The 18,261-nt window shown below is 38.2% G+C and overlaps 2 protein-coding genes and 1 long non-coding RNA gene across 4 annotated transcripts; all 3 read left to right on the forward strand.

Moving 5' to 3' along the window:
• The first annotated feature begins 879 nt into the window (after positions 1-879).
• LOC147539624 (uncharacterized) lies at positions 880-18,050 on the forward strand. The gene is made up of 2 exons (XM_086639170.1): positions 880-893; positions 16,944-18,050. The coding sequence occupies exon 2, from the start codon at positions 16,960-16,962 to the stop codon at positions 17,848-17,850; it is 891 nt and encodes a 296-aa protein (XP_086495296.1). The 5' UTR covers positions 880-893; positions 16,944-16,959; the 3' UTR covers positions 17,851-18,050.
• LOC147539625 (uncharacterized) lies at positions 2,913-5,168 on the forward strand. Its single transcript, XR_015226147.1, has 3 exons — positions 2,913-3,642; positions 3,804-4,026; positions 4,411-5,168. It is a non-coding gene; the product is annotated as an uncharacterized LOC147539625 (long non-coding RNA).
• Positions 10,212-16,544, forward strand: LOC147539626 (uncharacterized). 2 transcript variants are annotated; one of them, XM_086639168.1, is made up of 6 exons: positions 10,212-10,720; positions 10,838-10,970; positions 12,584-12,687; positions 13,531-13,675; positions 13,797-13,937; positions 14,173-16,544. In XM_086639168.1, exons 1-6 carry the CDS (start codon positions 10,680-10,682, stop codon positions 16,333-16,335), a joined length of 2,727 nt encoding a protein of 908 aa, XP_086495294.1. In that variant the 5' UTR covers positions 10,212-10,679; the 3' UTR covers positions 16,336-16,544. The 2 variants fall into 2 exon arrangements, with proteins under 2 accessions (XP_086495294.1, XP_086495295.1); XM_086639169.1 differs by having other exon boundaries at positions 10,359-10,720; positions 10,838-11,470; positions 11,693-12,687.
• Positions 18,051-18,261: the final 211 nt, after the last annotated feature.

Genomic DNA, 18,261 nt, shown 5'->3' on the forward strand with positions numbered 1-18,261 from the left:
TTATAATTTAACATGTCTTGAAAACTGAAAGAGGAGCTGATGTGACAATTTTACGAACCAAAAATTCTATTCCTCCATTTTGGTCCTTCCCCAAATCCCCCGTTGATGTGGCAAAATATCACTGCAGTATATTTTCTCACAATTCTCTTTTCAATTGCTCCACACTCAAAGTGATATGTTGTCACATCGACAGAGGGTTGGGGGAGGGACCAAAATGGGGATAATAGAATTTCTCTTTTACGACCACATATGCTGAGAAAGAACACATGTGCTGAGAGAGACTCTCTAAATACATAGAGATGGATAGATAAAACCGTGTGTGTGTGTTTGTGTGAGAGAGGGGGTAGTCTTTCTAATATAAGGAGAAAAATAGGTAGGTTTGAAAATGAGGTAAGGACTAGTAGATACTCTCACTCAAAACACTCACACTCTCTCTAACCAATACAAGGATCTAATTCATCTTCCAAACTACTTACCCAAATCTTCAGCATTCTCTATCTCATCACCAAAGTCATGGTAAGTACTTGAACTTTGACTCTCTAGATATCTATTAACTTATTAGTTTCAAACAATGGGTCATCATCATTGCATGCTTCTGTAAAGGGGAATGATTAGTTGGTTTTCTTTTAAATTTGTAATTTGTATTGGAAAATTTGATGCAGAGTGTAATGGGAGTGGCCATGTTAAGATCATTGGTGAAGATGGTTTATGTGTTGATAAATCAACCACTAACTTCAATGATAACCATTCTCTATTATAGTGAAAGACTACCAAGGAACTTGAATCTAGAGAGAATGGTAAGAAATGATCTCATGCTTGATCCTCAAAATCATCTCCTTCATCTCCTCATTGGGTTTCTTAGATGTTTCTAATAACTTAGAGAGAGAAAGAGAGTTCTAGAGAGAGAGGGAAAGTTCATACCTCAGATGTAATAGCATATGTAAATGCATTGGTTAGTTTTACTTTTTGGTGTGAAATTCAGAAGACTTAGTTAAGGCTGATAATTTGCATGAAGAGTTCATTAGTTTTTGTTTCTTAGTGAAGAGGTTGTCATTACCATTAAAACTTTAAAAGTCTGAATCATTTTAAGTTATGACAAGTAATGTGTAGCTGTTGGAGTGTTTTATTAGGTTAAACAAGAAAATACGGACAAATGGCACTCTACACAGTAAAGGGAATGCTAAAATCACAAAAGATTTTGACAAAAGAAGCTACCTAGCTGATGTGGCGGTTGTGATGTGAAAGTTTGACTAAATCTGGACCGTTGGTGTGAAAGTTTGACTAAATCTGGACCGTTGAGAGATGAATATCACAACCGCCACATCAGCTGAGCAACTTTTTTTTTGTCAAAATCTTTTGTGATTCTAGCACTTTCGGAACATAAAAACCATAATATTTGTTGTGCTGGTAAAAGAAAGAAAAAATGCCTATTATGAGATGATTATTTTATATGGTTAATTTCGTTTTGGCTTTCAATGTGTGTGCACTTATCCGTTTTGGCTTCCATAAATATCCGACAATTCAATTTGGTCCCAAGAACATCCACAACAACACAAAAAATTCCTCTCCGCGTAGGAAGCGACTTCTCAGAGAAATTTTGGTTTCTTGCCAGAAACTATTGATTTTAGCCATGGAAGATCGGCACCTACAACAACAAGAAGAAGATGATAAAAAATACGAACCAATGGTGACTCTATGGGGTTCCCTCATGGGAAATAAAGAAGTAAAAGAAATAAAGTTTGAAGAAAAAGATACAAGCAGAGATGATTAAAGAAAAAACCCTAGCTCTTGAGTTTATCTCTAGGAGAATGTTCAATATAAATGTACTCAGAAAGATGCTATGGGCAATGTGAAAGATCATAAGCAAAATAGAAATCAAAGATTTTCATGCAAAGGGGAGGGCTCATTCGCTATAACTGAGAGAAGAGAAACAGATAGAGAATCAAAAAGACATCAGAAGAAGTGTCTGTGTGTATGTGGATGTTTTCACATTTTTGTGAAGAACTCCACCCACACACACCTATCATCCCTCTTCTGTGATATGTGCTTATAAGATCAACTCTAACTCAAAAGGGGTTTAGGTCTAAAAAATCATTTTTTCTACCCAAAACTAAATCAAGGGGCTCAACCTCAAAATATCAACTCTAATCCTTAAAGGACTTTGGCTTAAAAGTTGCGACTGTGCCAAACACGTGTGTGGATTTTTGTGGGCGCGGGAAATACATATGTGATTGTGTGAAACACGTGTGTGAACTATTTTAAGTTTTTCTTTTTAAAAAACAAATTAGTATTTTCTTTGAATTTTTTTCTTAAGTTATGGGTTGGTTCCGTATTTATGGGGAAACCTTCAGTCAATTCTTGTTTAAGACTTAAGAGTCCATTGAAGGTGGGCTTGGGGTTGAGCCTCAGTTTAGCCCCAAACAGTAGAGATTGGAGTGACGAGGCTGAGTCTCCATAGGGTTGAAGTTGGTCTAAAGTCTAAACCACCAAAACATAACCTGATATTCCTCACATTCTCTTTCACGTTTTTTCTTCATTGACTAGGTGTAGAGGTAGCACTTACTACATCTAGACCCCTTTTTTTTTGTTGAAATATACATCTAGAACCCTTATCTTGTGGATCTAGATTATGTGCTTGATGGTGTATTTTCTTTTTGTTACAATAATGATGTATTTGTTGTTTAGTCTATAATGATTTCTTGTTTTTTTGATGAAAACCCTATAATCGTCTTAGTGTTCTTCAAAAATGACTGAACTTAATTGGTTGAAATGGGGCGAGAGAATCGAAATCCATGGTACTTTTTTTTATTTTTTATAAACCAGGTGAAAATTAATAGTCTACTTTGATTTCAGGTTTATTTTAGGCTTAACTTTACATTGTCATTCCATACATTTTTTAAGGTCCGAGTGTTTTTGTTGGAATCGGAGCCAATTTTGGCTCGAGCCGACTCGTCAAACTCAGAAACGGAACGCGCCATTGCGTTCGTCTCGTCGAGCTCTTCAATTTAGAGCCAAGAATCACTCAAATCCGATTCCGGATGAATGAGAAATTCAAGGTTAAAGTTTGAACGAAGATCGGTTGAAATAGGTACTAAAGCGTCAAAGAGGACAAGTCAAGTTGAGGGGCGTTTGCGCGAAGAGGACGCGTGCCAATCTGGACGGTCAGCGTTCATCGCGCGGGATTTCACGCGATCTGACGTCAGGCGTTCCTTCCGCGTTCGGGCACGCTCCGGGCTACGATCTAACGGTCATTTGATCAACTGTGGGACAGTTTCGGGACAGATCACGATCATCTAAAGGCTGCTGTTTCACCCGAGTTGTGAAGGCAGATCCAACGGTCTAAAACCCACCCGAAATTCCCAGTTATATAACCAACTCTCCTCAAAGAGTTGTGTCCCTAAAAACCAAGAGTTTTGTCCCCAAAACTCTAGAGATGTGTCCCAAAAGCTTATACCTATTCAATTCCTATATAAACCCACCAAACCCACTTCATTTTCAATCAATTCATTCTCTTCTCTTCTTCTCTTCCCTTCTAACAATTAGAGGTTCTGGTTAGCCTAGAATATCTAATTAAAGAAGTATTTTCTAGAGGTTCTGGATAGACTAGAATATCTAGAAAAGGAAGAAAGAAGTTCTTCATAGGTCGTCTAGAACATCAATTCAATTCATTCTCTTCTCTTCTTCTCTTCCCTTCTAACAATTAGAGGTTCTGGTTAGCCTAGAATATCTAATTAAAGAAGTATTTTCTAGAGGTTCTGGATAGACTAGAATATCTAGAAAAGGAAGAAAGAAGTTCTTCATAGGTCGTCTAGAACATCAATTCAATTCATTCTCTTCTTCTCTTCCCTTCTAACAATTAGAGGTTCTGGTTAGCCTAGAATATCTAATTAAAGAAGTATTTTCTAGAGGTTCTGGATAGACTAGAATATCTGGAAAAGGAAGAAAGAAGTCTCGAGTGAAATCTGAATTTCCAAAGCATCTAGAAGATCATCCGCATCAGTCAAAGAGCTCATAATACTGACAAAGGTTCGCCCGCTTTCAGAATATAGAAGTACCATCTTAAAATTCTGAAAGGTTAGTCGTTGTATCCCGAAGGCATTCACCCTAACGTTTGGTACTGTTACGGGGGTGTAAAAATGTCTTAAGGAAAGAGAATTTATTCTTGCCTCGACTACATTAAACACCTATCTCGGTTAGCCCGAAAGAAGGAATATTGACTTATCTTTATTCTTTAATAGTTTATCTCTCTATAAAGTTAGAGAAAGGAAACTCTGTCCGAATCAAGCCAAGACAGAGAGAAATCGACTTATCGATTAATAACCAGAGAACAACAATCTTAAGACATTTTTATATAGCGATTATTTCTCTGGTTATAAGATATTAATTTGGCTTACTTTCTGTGTGTTTCAGAAAAGGAAATGGCACGAACAAGAACCACCCTACGGGTTCTTCAGCCTAACACCACATACGTGGAAAACCCAGAGATGTTCAAGGGAACTGACTTCGCTCTGAAGCAGAAGCGAGGCAAGTCGAGGAAAAGGCAAAGGCCTGTCGAATGCTACAAATGTAGAAAGCGAGGCCACCTAGCCAAAGATTGTCACTCCACATATGACAGTCAAAGGGAAAAAGCCGATAACCAAGCTTTATTAGCAAAAGACACCGAAAATCGGAATCACCGTCTAATGATTACTGAGTTCGAAAAGGCGTTTGATCTACTTCATAAAATGAACCTCTGTGCAGAGGCACATGAAGATAACCTGGTTAACAACCAGAGATGGTGGGTCGATTCTAAGACAAATCATCACGTTTGTAGTGACAAAAGCCTATTCTCTTCCTATATAGAGGTAGCCGAAGGAGAGACCTTATTCAAGGAAAACGGCTCGATCACCCAAGTAAAAGGAAGGGGAAAGATCGTGTTAAAATTCACTTCCGAAATAGAGGTGACTTTGACCGATGTACTCCATGCTCCAGACAATCAAAAGAACTTGATTTCTGGTTCTCTTTTAAGTGAGAACGGGTTCAGACTAATCTTTCTGTCAGATATCGTTATCATATTTAAGAAAATGATGTATATTGGAAAGGGCCACTTATGTGGGGGGTTATTTCAATTAAATGTTACCCATGTAATGCCGAAGGCACCTATTATTAATAAAATTAATAATTATGCGTATATTATTGAGTCCTCCAATATTTGTCACGAAAGATTAGGACATGTGAATAATAAGTCATTAAAGAAATTAATGAGCTTGGAGTTAAATTCCGAAACTCGAAATTTACTCAAAGACGTACATGTCAAACATGTATATAGTCAAAAATGACTAAAACGTTGTTCAAGTCTTTAGACTGAATTCACAATGAACTCTGTTCAAACATGAGGTGGAAAAAGGTAATTCATTACCTTTATCGATGACTCCACTTGTTTCTGTTATATTACTTACTAAAGTGTAAGAAATCGAAAAGTTCGAGCTTTATAAAATCAAAGTAGAAACTCAACTTTATAAAAAGATTGAGGATTTGAGAAACGACTGAGATGGAGAGTATGAATCTCCGTTCGCCAAGATATACGCCAAGAATGGCATAGTTCATCAAACGGCGACTCTTTTGGTATAATGAAAGCACAGAACATTAGAAGGGATAAAACTCGATCAGTGGAGATTAAAATCGATGATCAATCTAATCTCGATGAACTTTGTGAAGTATTTCACTAAAATTCTACTATTAGCCAAGAACAGAAATAAGGTTCAACCCATGGTGACCAGGAATGTTGATTTAGTTGATGACTCTTAAAATATCTTCTCGATAACAGAGACATCGAAAAACTAAACGACACCTTGACCACCAATTATCGACATAAATACTGGGTGTGAAACCGTATATCGAGAATACAGAGAACGATCAATGATGAATACATGATCCTAAAAGTTCAACTCGATAACGAATCGAAGATGACAACCGCATAAGTTAGCGGAGAAGTATGTCAAGACAAAGATCAAAACCTAAACGGTTAGACAAGGTCAACGACAGAATATTACAAATAGTTACGAAACGATGAACTGTTCGAAAGAAATCATCGGTCTGAGATAATGAAAATTCCGTGAAACATTCTCGAATACAAAGTTGACGAAGAATGCAAAATTCTGAAATCAAACTTGTCTTCGAGAAAGTAAGTTATTTCGAATAACATATTCAGGCGGTAAATACTTCTCTAGAAGGTCCTGAGGCCTGTCTAAGAATTACAAGGAATCCTCAGATGTGTTAAACGGAAGGACCTTGGCTGAAAAATCTCGAAATCAGGAGTTATTACAAATAAATCCTTAAGTCTTTGTAAGGAGGTCCCTAGTTCTGTATCATTACAGAATAGTCCTTATAAATCCTCATGGCAACCTAATCTTCTTGGATAGACAAGAGAATTAAGGTTGATAAGACGTAAAGTTGAATATTACATCATTCGGTCCAGACGTGACTCGAATAATAAATTCAAGGGTCTTGGTAAGATTTTCGATTCAAGAGTATGAACGAAATCTAGAGACGATAAAGGACAAAATAGGTAATGATAACTTTGTTGATCATGTGATAGTTTAAATCTATCAAGGGAGTATATATGATTAAGACATATAACTCAAGAAAGAGTTAAAAGAGAAACTCACCTTGTATTATATCTCAAGGTTCTAATGATCATAAATCATCATGTTATAGAACAAAACTAAACACACTACACTAAAGAAATTGTGTACGAAAATAGTTTTGTCAAAAAGGAGAATCCAATGGTTACCCTAGAACTGTGGGGGCAGATGTTATTACATATCTGAACGGTACCCTATATGGAATAGTATTAGATTCCACCCAAGTTGACGAATAAGAGAAAATACTCTTGAAATGTGGGGGGACCCGAGAAGGAACCGAAAAGCCAAGTATAAAGAAATAAAATGGCATATAGAACTCCAAATTCTCCTGAAGATATAACGTCATAATGACGTAAAAAGAGGGAAATTATAGAGTACCTCGGAAACCAGATTTAACCAATAAGAGTGTTTGGTCAATAAGGTTTCATTGAGTTAAGAACTATGGTTATATTCACTAAGTTGTGACAAGAGTTGGAAATCAAGTGTGTGAATATAAGTAATGACGTGAATTTCCAATTCACTCAACAAATCTGGAAAAACACAAATGGAAAGAACTTCTCCTCCTAATCCTAAACTAAGTAACGAGATTCAACCGTGAATCATCTGTTCAAAAGAACAGACAATACTAGTTAGGAATAAGAAAGTGTTTAAAGAAGATATGATTCGATGCTTTTCCAGATTGAATCGTTACTCATGATTGATAATCTGAAGTGCATGGTTAGACAGAGAATGGTAGAATAACCGCTCAAAAACCACGATAAGCATAAATACTTGAATTTGAACAAATTCAAGAAAGAGTTATCATAGTAACAAATAGTTCTTAAGTATCTGAGCAGACTCGTATTAATTGGTTGTACATATCATAAAGAAAACGAAGATATGTGGACAACACTCGAATCCCAGATACAAAACAGTGGATATGACAAACCACTAAGGGCTACGATATCACAAAATCCTTAGAGGCAGACGTGCATAGCTGGATCAACAATGTAATCCTAAAGGCCTTGATGGATACATTGTTTTGGAGAAAGCAAAGGAAGTAGGTGAACTTCCTGGAGGATATTTGTTTGTGATTGAAGCCAGTGCACGCAATAAACATAAGTAGTTGTTGCGTAGGCACTAATACGGTAAGTCTAGAGAATTCAAAATAAAATAGACTAGCACCGTAAAGCAATTGCTCTCAAGGAATGCATAAATTAAAATTATGCTCAATCCTAAGTTACCTGGCGGATCCGTAAAGAACAAGGGTGAACAAGAGAGTTGAAATTGCATCATCAAGGGGAATGTGGCAAAAACGCCTAAAGTAAATGAGTAAAGGCATGGTGAAACCCTACCTAGATGACTGGAGATCCCACGATCTAGGTTCAAAGGGCAACTGAAGCTATATCCTGACTCGACAGTAACACTGTAAGAGATTTCTATCTCTTACCCATTCCTAGGATGATAACAGTGTTGCCTGCATTGAGAGGCTAAGCATTAAACTTTTAATGAATCCGAAAACTTAGAACTTGATTCTAACGTGAGGTATAGCAGGATACCTTATTACGGATAACCTATATGTGTGTGAATTGATGCCGGTTCCGTGGGAAGGTCGTCTAGGCCGACTTCTCTAAAGCACACATGAATTCGGGAATGTTCAGGGCCGAAATGAACACAACCGAGAACCTAAGTCGGTAAGGGATTAGCTGTGTGATAGCTATTCAGGTTTACAATTTCCAGGACTCAGTTCAAGACGATAAGTTCACTGCCGTCCTTGTAGACCTTGTAGTTATTCACTAGGAAAGGTTCAAAGTCGAAAGACTACCTTCTTCCGATGCAGCGAAGTTCCGCTTATGAGCTCTGTCAGTGTCAGAATGTCAGTATAGTATGTTTGTATATAGTAAACCTCGAATTTTCATTCATGTGGGGGATTGTTGGAATCGGAGCCAATTTTGGCTCGAGCCGACTCGTCAAACTCAGAAACGGAACGCGCCATTGCGTTCGTCTCGTCGAGCTCTTCAATTTAGAGCCAAGAATCACTCAAATCCGATTCCGGATGAATGAGAAATTCAAGGTTAAAGTTTGAACGAAGATCGGTTGAAATAGGTACTAAAGCGTCAAAGAGGACAAGTCAAGTTGAGGGGCGTTTGCGCGAAGAGGACGCGTGCCAATCTGGACGGTCAGCGTTCATCGCGCGGGATTTCACGCGATCTGACGTCAGGCGTTCCTTCCGCGTTCGGGCACGCTCCGGGCTACGATCTAACGGTCATTTGATCAACTGTGGGACAGTTTCGGGACAGATCACGATCATCTAAAGGCTGCTGTTTCACCCGAGTTGTGAAGGCAGATCCAACGGTCTAAAACCCACCCGAAATTCCCAGTTATATAACCAACTCTCCTCAAAGAGTTGTGTCCCTAAAAACCAAGAGTTTTGTCCCCAAAACTCTAGAGATGTGTCCCAAAAGCTTATACCTATTCAATTCCTATATAAACCCACCAAACCCACTTCATTTTCAATCAATTCATTCTCTTCTCTTCTTCTCTTCCCTTCTAACAATTAGAGGTTCTGGTTAGCCTAGAATATCTAATTAAAGAAGTATTTTCTAGAGGTTCTGGATAGACTAGAATATCTAGAAAAGGAAGAAAGAAGTTCTTCATAGGTCGTCTAGAACATCAATTCAATTCATTCTCTTCTCTTCTTCTCTTCCCTTCTAACAATTAGAGGTTCTGGTTAGCCTAGAATATCTAATTAAAGAAGTATTTTCTAGAGGTTCTGGATAGACTAGAATATCTAGAAAAGGAAGAAAGAAGTTCTTCATAGGTCGTCTAGAACATCAATTCAATTCATTCTCTTCTTCTCTTCCCTTCTAACAATTAGAGGTTCTGGTTAGCCTAGAATATCTAATTAAAGAAGTATTTTCTAGAGGTTCTGGATAGACTAGAATATCTGGAAAAGGAAGAAAGAAGTCTCGAGTGAAATCTGAATTTCCAAAGCATCTAGAAGATCATCCGCATCAGTCAAAGAGCTCATAATACTGACAAAGGTTCGCCCGCTTTCAGAATATAGAAGTACCATCTTAAAATTCTGAAAGGTTAGTCGTTGTATCCCGAAGGCATTCACCCTAACGTTTGGTACTGTTACGGGGGTGTAAAAATGTCTTAAGGAAAGAGAATTTATTCTTGCCTCGACTACATTAAACACCTATCTCGGTTAGCCCGAAAGAAGGAATATTGACTTATCTTTATTCTTTAATAGTTTATCTCTCTATAAAGTTAGAGAAAGGAAACTCTGTCCGAATCAAGCCAAGACAGAGAGAAATCGACTTATCGATTAATAACCAGAGAACAACAGTTTTTTCTTATATATAGATTTTGAACGCCACGATAATGTTTTTAGGAGTGAGGTTTACTTTCAACTTTCCATGAAAACTAATTCCTAGAGGAGCAAGAAATCGAAAGTAGAGTACTTTGTAGAGAAAGATTCTCTAAGAAATTAAAGTATTGAAATACATTTTATATCAAATGGAGAAAATTCTTATTTCCACGAAAATTCTTTATTTCCGCATAAACAACTGATATCAAAGGCAACCTTAATGTTTAGGGGCTCTCGGGCTGACTTCCCACCAATGAACCAACGGGTTAATTCCGACGGCCACCCCTAGTTTTTCTTATGGTAGTTTGTCTTTCTGTTAAAAACTGAGGCTATTATAGTCATAATAAAATTGTACTCATCTGTTTCTAGGTAAGCAAGGTTTCAAACGAATAGTCCCAACAACCGGTAGACCGGAGAGTGAAGGAGAGAGAGAGAGAGAGTGAGTTTCAAGCTTCCCCCACGAATCAGTCAGTTTTTCAATTTTCTCTCTCTAAAACTTCATCTTCCTGCTTCTCCTTCTCTACTCAAGCTACAAACTTCAGTCTTCTTCTTCTTCTTCGATCACTTTCCTAAATGTCAATCTACTATTTGCTTGAATGATAGATAAACATCTTATCAGCTTCTTCTCTTAGATCTACTATTTCTTCAACTAATCGAATTTCTTCTCTCTAGAAATCTCTCAAGTTAGTGAAAAGAGAGAAGAGATGTTGGATGGATTGCTAGGGCGAGGTTTCTCAGCTAAATGGTTAGTTTATGTTGGACGGATCTCGCTTTGTTTTGTTTGTTTGTTGATTATTAGGTTAACTGTTTGCTAAGTTTTGATTTTTTAATTGGGGATTTAAGAGATTATTGATGTTTGCAGTAAATCTTATATCAAGCTTATTAAAACTAGAATCGATGTCATAAGGAGGAAGAGGAATGCAATGCAAAAATATTTGAAGAAAGATATGGCTGATCTTCTTAAGAACGGACTTGATAGTAATGCATACAGCAGGGTAATCTCTATCTCCAGTTTCTTTTTTGTGTTTTAAGCACATTATAATCAATCCCTTTACGGTCTGAGTAGTAGAATGATGAATTAAAGTTGTTCATCTTTTTTAATCCTTCATTTTTCATGAAAAATTCTTATGTCTGTACTCAGTTTTATGGCTAATCAGTTCTTTGCATGCTTTCCTGTTCTGTCTCTCTCTCTCTCTCTCTGTGGATAAGCTCGCTCTCTTCGGTTTAACATTCTTAAGTTTGCGTCCATCCAACTCAAAATCAGTTGGCAATGAGTGTAAAAGACCTAAGTGTTAAATTTTTTGGTTATGAGAGTGTCATTTGTTCATGAGGGATTATTCTCACACGCCCCTCAGGTGTGGTGTTCTTTGAGTCTGACACGTGGTTTTTGGCTGGGTGACTTGGAACACGTGTAGCCTCTGGGCCTAGCAAGTGTGCGTAGCTCTGGTACCATGTTAAGTTTGTGAACATCCAATGATCCAACTCAAAACAATTAGTGGAGATGACCTTGATGTTACGCTCTTTAGTTATGAGAGTGCCATTTGTCGATGTAGGACTATTCTGACACGCCCCAGGTGTGTCGTACTTTAAGCGTAACATGTGTCTGTTCGTTGGGTCAAGTGGAGCACGCGTAGCATTTCAGCCTACCATGTGTAGGCCTAGCTTTGGTCCCATGTAAGTTTTGTGGACATCGAACTCAAAATCAATTGTCAATGAGTGGAGATGACCTAGATGTTACGCTCTTTTGTTATGAGAGTTCCCTTTGTGTACCGGGACTATTATCACAACTTCCGATACCTCGGACATGTATCGTTGATAATGTCTGGACACTCTATAGTATTTTGTCATTGCTCATTTGAGATCGTTCGAGATCTGTGCATTTTTTAATTTTCATTATTTGAACTTCTCCAAATGATATTTACTTTAGCTTATACAGTTATTTATGTTATCCCCTATCTCTTGAAGAGGGTTCCTGAAATGGGAAATTTATTCACTTATCCTAGTGCGGTTTTGGGTAAAGCAACTGAGGTAGTTTATCATACGTGATCAGGAATTTGCCATAGAAATTGTACAAGTTTCATGAGCTAAGATCTTTGGTCTGTCAATCTTATCAGTTAGGTCATGGTAATAGATTTTGCTACCTTCTTTTGTGGGTCGGATTATTAGATATTTCTGTGGTGAAATGTTAAATTTTGCGAGTTCAGTCATTACTGATATGGAGTAAAGTTCTTTTCAGTTTTTTTGATCAATTGCTTGATCCCCTCTTTGCACTCTTTGCGGTTGCATCTTACATTCTCTCGGGGTGCTCAAGAGTATTCAATCAACATTTTCCTTGACTATTTGTGGCTGATAATCTGGGTCATTAGCTATAAAAATTTGGCGAGATTTATGATACTTGGGTGTGTCTTAGCCTCTCAGGAATATTCATAACAGAGCTACAAAAGAACTATACAATGATTGCATCAAACAGTTATTCATTATAATGCTTTTAGCACTGACCCCAAACTTTTCAACATATTCCTTAGGTGATTTGTTACTAGGCTTCACTTGAGCAAACTTATCTTGGTTTGTTCCTGAAACATTTTCCATTCTGTTTGTTGTGAAACAGGCTGATGGACTACTGGTCGAGCTATCCCTTTCTTCCTCTTATGATTTGATAGAGCAATTCTGTGGGTCTATCCCAAGGCATCTCTCAGTCATGCAAAAGCAAAGGTATTATGGAGATACAACTACAGTTCAGTAACACCGTACTGCAGTTACAAATTTCAACTGAATATTTTCTCGTCTTCTGTTGTTTTTTATATTCATTTTAGTAACTGCAGTGTATCCCATCCTTCTTATAAGGTCTACTTAACTTTCATATATGTTTTACCCTTTGCTGTGCTCTTACTTCCGGACCTTAGTATCTTATTGATGTGGACTAACATACGTTAAACGAACTATGTAAATGGGGATTTGTGGTGTGGTAAACCTGCAAATAGGTCTGGGTGTTAAAGGAAGCCGCTTTTGAATGAGCTGCTTCAATTTCATGGACAAATATTCCTCTTTTGGTTGACTTTAGTTCTGTAGCAGCCCATATAAACCCAATAGCCCGTCCGTTATGCTAACACTATTGGTATTGAAGTGCAATTTCCTTGGAGTTACTGTTGTACAGTAGCACTGAGAAATCCCTTTCCAGTGATTGATAAAGTAAGTGTGAAGTATTGGGAAACTGCTCGATCAATTAAAAGAGGATAAGAGGCTAAAAGCTTAGGCAAGTGAGGAGAACCGGGATTTCAGGTAGGAGTTAGGCGTGTTGGTACTCTAAGTGAAAAGACAATCTAACTAGAGTTAGATGTCCAGGGTTGAAGGACTGTCAGTAAGGTCAAGGCGAGGTTTAGGTTTCATTTTATATGGGCAAGGCTCGTGATGTATAAACCCCTAAAATGTACTACTTAAATAATTTGTGCTCTTATATACAGGTTAAGGTTTCCTTTGCTTCTCTTTTCCTCACTTGATCAATTAGGTAGAATGTCATATATTAGTTGCAGCTCACATCTCTTTTCGTCTGCTTAGTGAATGCCCCGGAGAATGCAGAGAAGCTGTCGCATCTGTAATCTTTGCAGCAGCTAGATTTTCTGATCTGCCAGAACTACGTGACCTCAGACAACTGTTTACTGACAAATATGGGAACTCCCTAGAACCATTCGTCAAGCCAGAGGTGATTATTTTTGTCAGTCCAAATACTGTAGGCAATTTATGCTTCTTTGTTTTAGAAATAACGGAACTATAATGGTTCCTTAAACTTCTAAATACTAAGCTGCTGAACTTTTTGTGAATAGTTCGCTGAGAATTTAGCGTTGAACCCTCCGACAAAAGAAATGAAGCTGCAGTTAATGCGTGACATAGCCAAAGAGTTTTCTGTAAAGTGGGATTCCAAGGACTTTGAGCAGAAGATTTCTAATCCTCCTGCATCTATACAGGTATGTTTGTCTGGAATCTTGTTTTCAATTTGAGATTAGGAATTACAAAAATGATGAAGTGTGACAAACAAAAATTTTTTTCTTAAGATTTTTTTTTCTTCTTGTATCAAGCTGCATTTTGTATCTCCATGTTGTCTGGACTAGGCATCTGCATTTGGATAGACAAAATTGACTGATGCATGTCTACATACTTGTACATCTCTATATATATGTGATCATTTCACCATTCTCACAGGATCGTCTTAACTTACACGGGCCGGTCCATGTTAGCCGTAATGATAAAGCACAAACTGTTGGTTTGCCTCCACAAAATGACAGTCCGCAAACTCTTGTGAAAAAAAACAAGGAAGCTAACTCAGCTCATGGAAGACGAGAACCCACTGATGTGAGTTACAAAGCACAAAGTACAGCAGCGGAGGAAATTGTCGTAAAAAGAAACAAGCAAGATTTTTCTTCCCATGGAAGACGGGAAATCGCTAATGATGACTTTAAGCCGCAGGCTAGTAAGGAGGTAACTGTTGTAAAAGGAGAAGATGAAGAGTTAATATCTCGTGGAAGACAAGAACACATCAAGGGTCACCAAATCCATAATGTTATGGAAGAAACTGTGCTGAAAAGAGATAACCGTGATTTTCTCACTCAAGGAAGGCGAGAATTAGTTGATAATGGCCTTAAACCCAGCAATGCAAGGAATGATGCTGTTGTGGGCAGACGTAACTTTGTCGATGGACATGAAACTATCTCTCGGAGAGAAGACCGAGGTGCAAGAAGGGAGTTTAATGACAGTGGAGTCCTACAAACAAACATTAGTGATTCATCTCATGGAAAGGGAGAACGCATATATAGTCACCACATCCAGTATGGTGTGGAAGAAACTGTGCTCAAAAGAGATAACCGTGATGTTCTCACCCAAGGAAGGCGAGAGTTAGTTGATAATGGCCTTAAACCCAGCAATGCAAGGAGTGATGCTGTTCTGGGCAGACGTAACTTTGTCGATGGACATGAAAGTATCTCGCGAAGAGAAAACCGAGGTGCAACAAGGGAGTTCACAGATAATAGAGTCCTACAAAAAAACATTAGTGATAGTGATTCATCTCATGGAAAGGGAGAAAGCATATATGGTCACCGCATCCAGAATGGTGAGGAAGAAAGTATACTCGAAAGAGATAATCGTGATGCTTTCACTCAAGGAAGGCGAGATTTCATTGGTAATGGCTTCAAACCTCGAAATGCCAGGGATGATGCTGTTCTGGGCAGAGGTAATTTTATTGATGGAAATGAAACTAAAATGAGAGGAGAAGACAGAGGCGCAAGAAGGGAGTTTACTGGAAATGGATTCAGTCGAGATGGCAGGACGGATTCTGTCCTACAAAAAGACAACATCGCTGATTCATCTCATGGAAAGAGGGAACAGTTTGATGATGGTGATAGACTGCAAAGCCGAAAGGAGCCACATAGGAGAGATAATCATCATATTCCATCAAATGGGAGATCCGAAAACTCAAGGACTGAATGTACAGATAACACTTTTGCAGGTGAGGAGGATATCCGACATAAAAGGTATCACAAGCACATTTCATCTGATAACAGACACGAACAAGCAAAGATGGAAAGCAGAGCTAACGTCTATGCAGGTAAGGAGGCAGAAAAAATAACTTCCCACGAAAGTGTGAAACCACCATCCAGAAGTTTCGCCCCTCCTCCCTATGTAAAGCCAAGTAATGGCAAGTATGGAACTCGGAATGTTATTCCGGCTGAGTCTGAAACCATAAAAGATCCTACAGTCCACATAGGAGACTTCAGTGACAGATCAGAGAAAACCCATTACGATAGACAGGAGTTTGAACAGGCTAAGATGAACGATCATCGATACGAGAAACCAAAACCAAGATCAATGAGGAGACATTCAAAAGCACCTTCAAGTTATGAACACCGCACCAGCACTGCAGATGACGAGGAAGTTGCTACAAGGAGAATTCATAATGGCAGGAGAAGAGAAGTACACCAAGCCTTCGATGAGGTTAATCGTGGTCTAAAAGATGAAGAAGAACAGGAGATGGATCAGTTACTGATGCATTATAGTAAGAAACCATCAAAATATGAACCCAGTAAAGTAAAAGCAGGATTAATATCGAAACCAAGTGCTCCTCCATTTCCTCAGGATGCAGCAGAATGGCATCAAGAGAGCAGAAACACACTACGATCGAACTTGGAATCATCTCATCTTCCTTTCAGATCAGTGTCACTGCCTTCAGAACCAGCAACTCCTACATCACATAGAGCTAGAGGACCACCTGTTCGTGCCGGTTCACTGCAACCTGAACGTGTTAATGTGCATCCGAATCTACCTGAATACGACGATTTAGCAGCTCGTCTTGCCAACTTAAGGAGAGGGTAACATTTTAATGTCTAAGTTGGAGCATAACTGATGATGGAACTCTTGAAACCACCTACATGTTCCCTCTATTATAATTCTCTCTTCATAACAATAGCTTGTTAGTTCTGTAACGTTCTTGACGCCTTTACCAACGTATCTGTATTTCCACGTAATACCTCCATTCACTTTAAGAGAACTGAAAAGAGAAAGAATTGAGTTTGTCTCCCTTAGAGTTTTTGTATGGTTGGGATTCTTGAACCAAAGGTCTTTTTGGTAACTTCATTTTGTGTGGGAAGAGGGTGTATTTGACAATTAACACTATATTGTCAGCTAGAGAATGATAGTGAAATGACAAAAATAACCTAGAGTGTCAGAACAAAAAGGAAGTGCAACAAAAAGCTTACACCTCCCATTCCCCCAATGGCTTTCTCCCAGGCCACTTTCTTTGTCATTGGAAAGGACTTCTTTCCCGCCAAAAGTCTTTCACAAAAAAAAAATCTTCACCCTTTCCCTTTTTAAGCTCCTCCTTCCATACTTTGGACTGTGAGTGAGTACACCCAAGAACTTAGAGAGAGACAGAGAGGAGAGAGAGAGAGGAAGAGAGAGAGAGAGAGAAGTGAGAGAGAGAGAGAGAGAGAGAGAGAGATGAAGGGCACAACTAAGTTAGTAATGGGAGCAACAATTATAATGGTGGTGAGTTTAGCTGTAGTGTTAGCTCTGGTAATGGTGTTGTTAGCTGAGCTCTACTGCTCTTTGCTATTAAGAAAGCGTCGTAGTCGAACCACCACCACTACATCCGCCACCACCACCATCACTTCCCCTCAATCCTCACTATGTCCTCCTCCATCAGGTCCTCTGTCTAGCATTTACTCTCAAGGTGTTCTTGTTGCTCCAAGAAGCTTTCTTTTCCCTTCCATTACTACCAAACAAGAAGAACATCAAAAAGAAACAATTCATTATTATCCCAATAAGTCTGATCATCATCATCATCAAGTCCTAGAAATCCCAACCCAAGAAACAAAAAACACCCCAAATTGCATCAATCTAGTCTCTGCTTCATCTCCATCTTCACCTCAACAACCAATACAAGAAGTATTAATAGAAGTTACTCATTACACTACGACTAGTCTTGGTGGTGGTGGTGGTGGTGGTGGTGATAATGGTAGTAGTGAGGAGAATTTTATTTACATATCAAATCCCATTTATGATAATGAAGGTTGTAGGAATGACAATGATGAAGGAATGAATTCAACACCATTTGAAACACCAGATTCATCTCCATCTCATTTAGAAATTGAATACTGGGAGGAGGATGAAAATGGGTATTCTTCATCATCATCATCATCTTTGGCAATGACTCCTCCATTAACACCAATGAAGAAGTTATTACCAATGGAAGAGGGTAGTTCTGTTTCAGTGAGTTTAAGAGATGCAAGATCTATTAATACTTCAGGAGATAGTGGTGGGTCTGATAGTAATAATAACTGTATATCATCTTCTTCATCTGGTTCTCCTTCTACATCTCCTTCATGGTGATGAATTATAATAATAATAATCAATAGGAAAAGAAACAAAAAAAGGGCATTGGCTCAATAACCCAAGTCACGCTTCTTCTCCAAACCTTCTTTTGATTTGATTTTTCTTGGTTGTATTTATCTAGAGCAGAGTGTATTTTGTTTTTATTTACTTGTGTTGTTGTAATTTGGAAAAAGTAATTCTGGAGTTTATGTTCTTCACTTCATTTCATTTCCTGTGTGTGTCTCTCTCTCGTCTTACCAAGTACTATCTCATTGCTCTTCTCTCTCACAAAGAAAGATGCATGTGACTATGTGAGAATGTGAGATAGGTAGATGGTACAGGCAGATTATTAGGATTTAAAAAAAAAAAAAAACTTCCTGTACTAATTACTATACAGGAGTACTTTTTTTTTTTTTAAATGGATTACGA

This window comes from Eschscholzia californica, unplaced genomic scaffold, assembly GCF_041429995.1.
Source record: "Eschscholzia californica isolate CP2 unplaced genomic scaffold, dmEscCali1.0.p SCAF_5, whole genome shotgun sequence".
Taxonomy (NCBI): domain Eukaryota; kingdom Viridiplantae; phylum Streptophyta; class Magnoliopsida; order Ranunculales; family Papaveraceae; genus Eschscholzia; species Eschscholzia californica.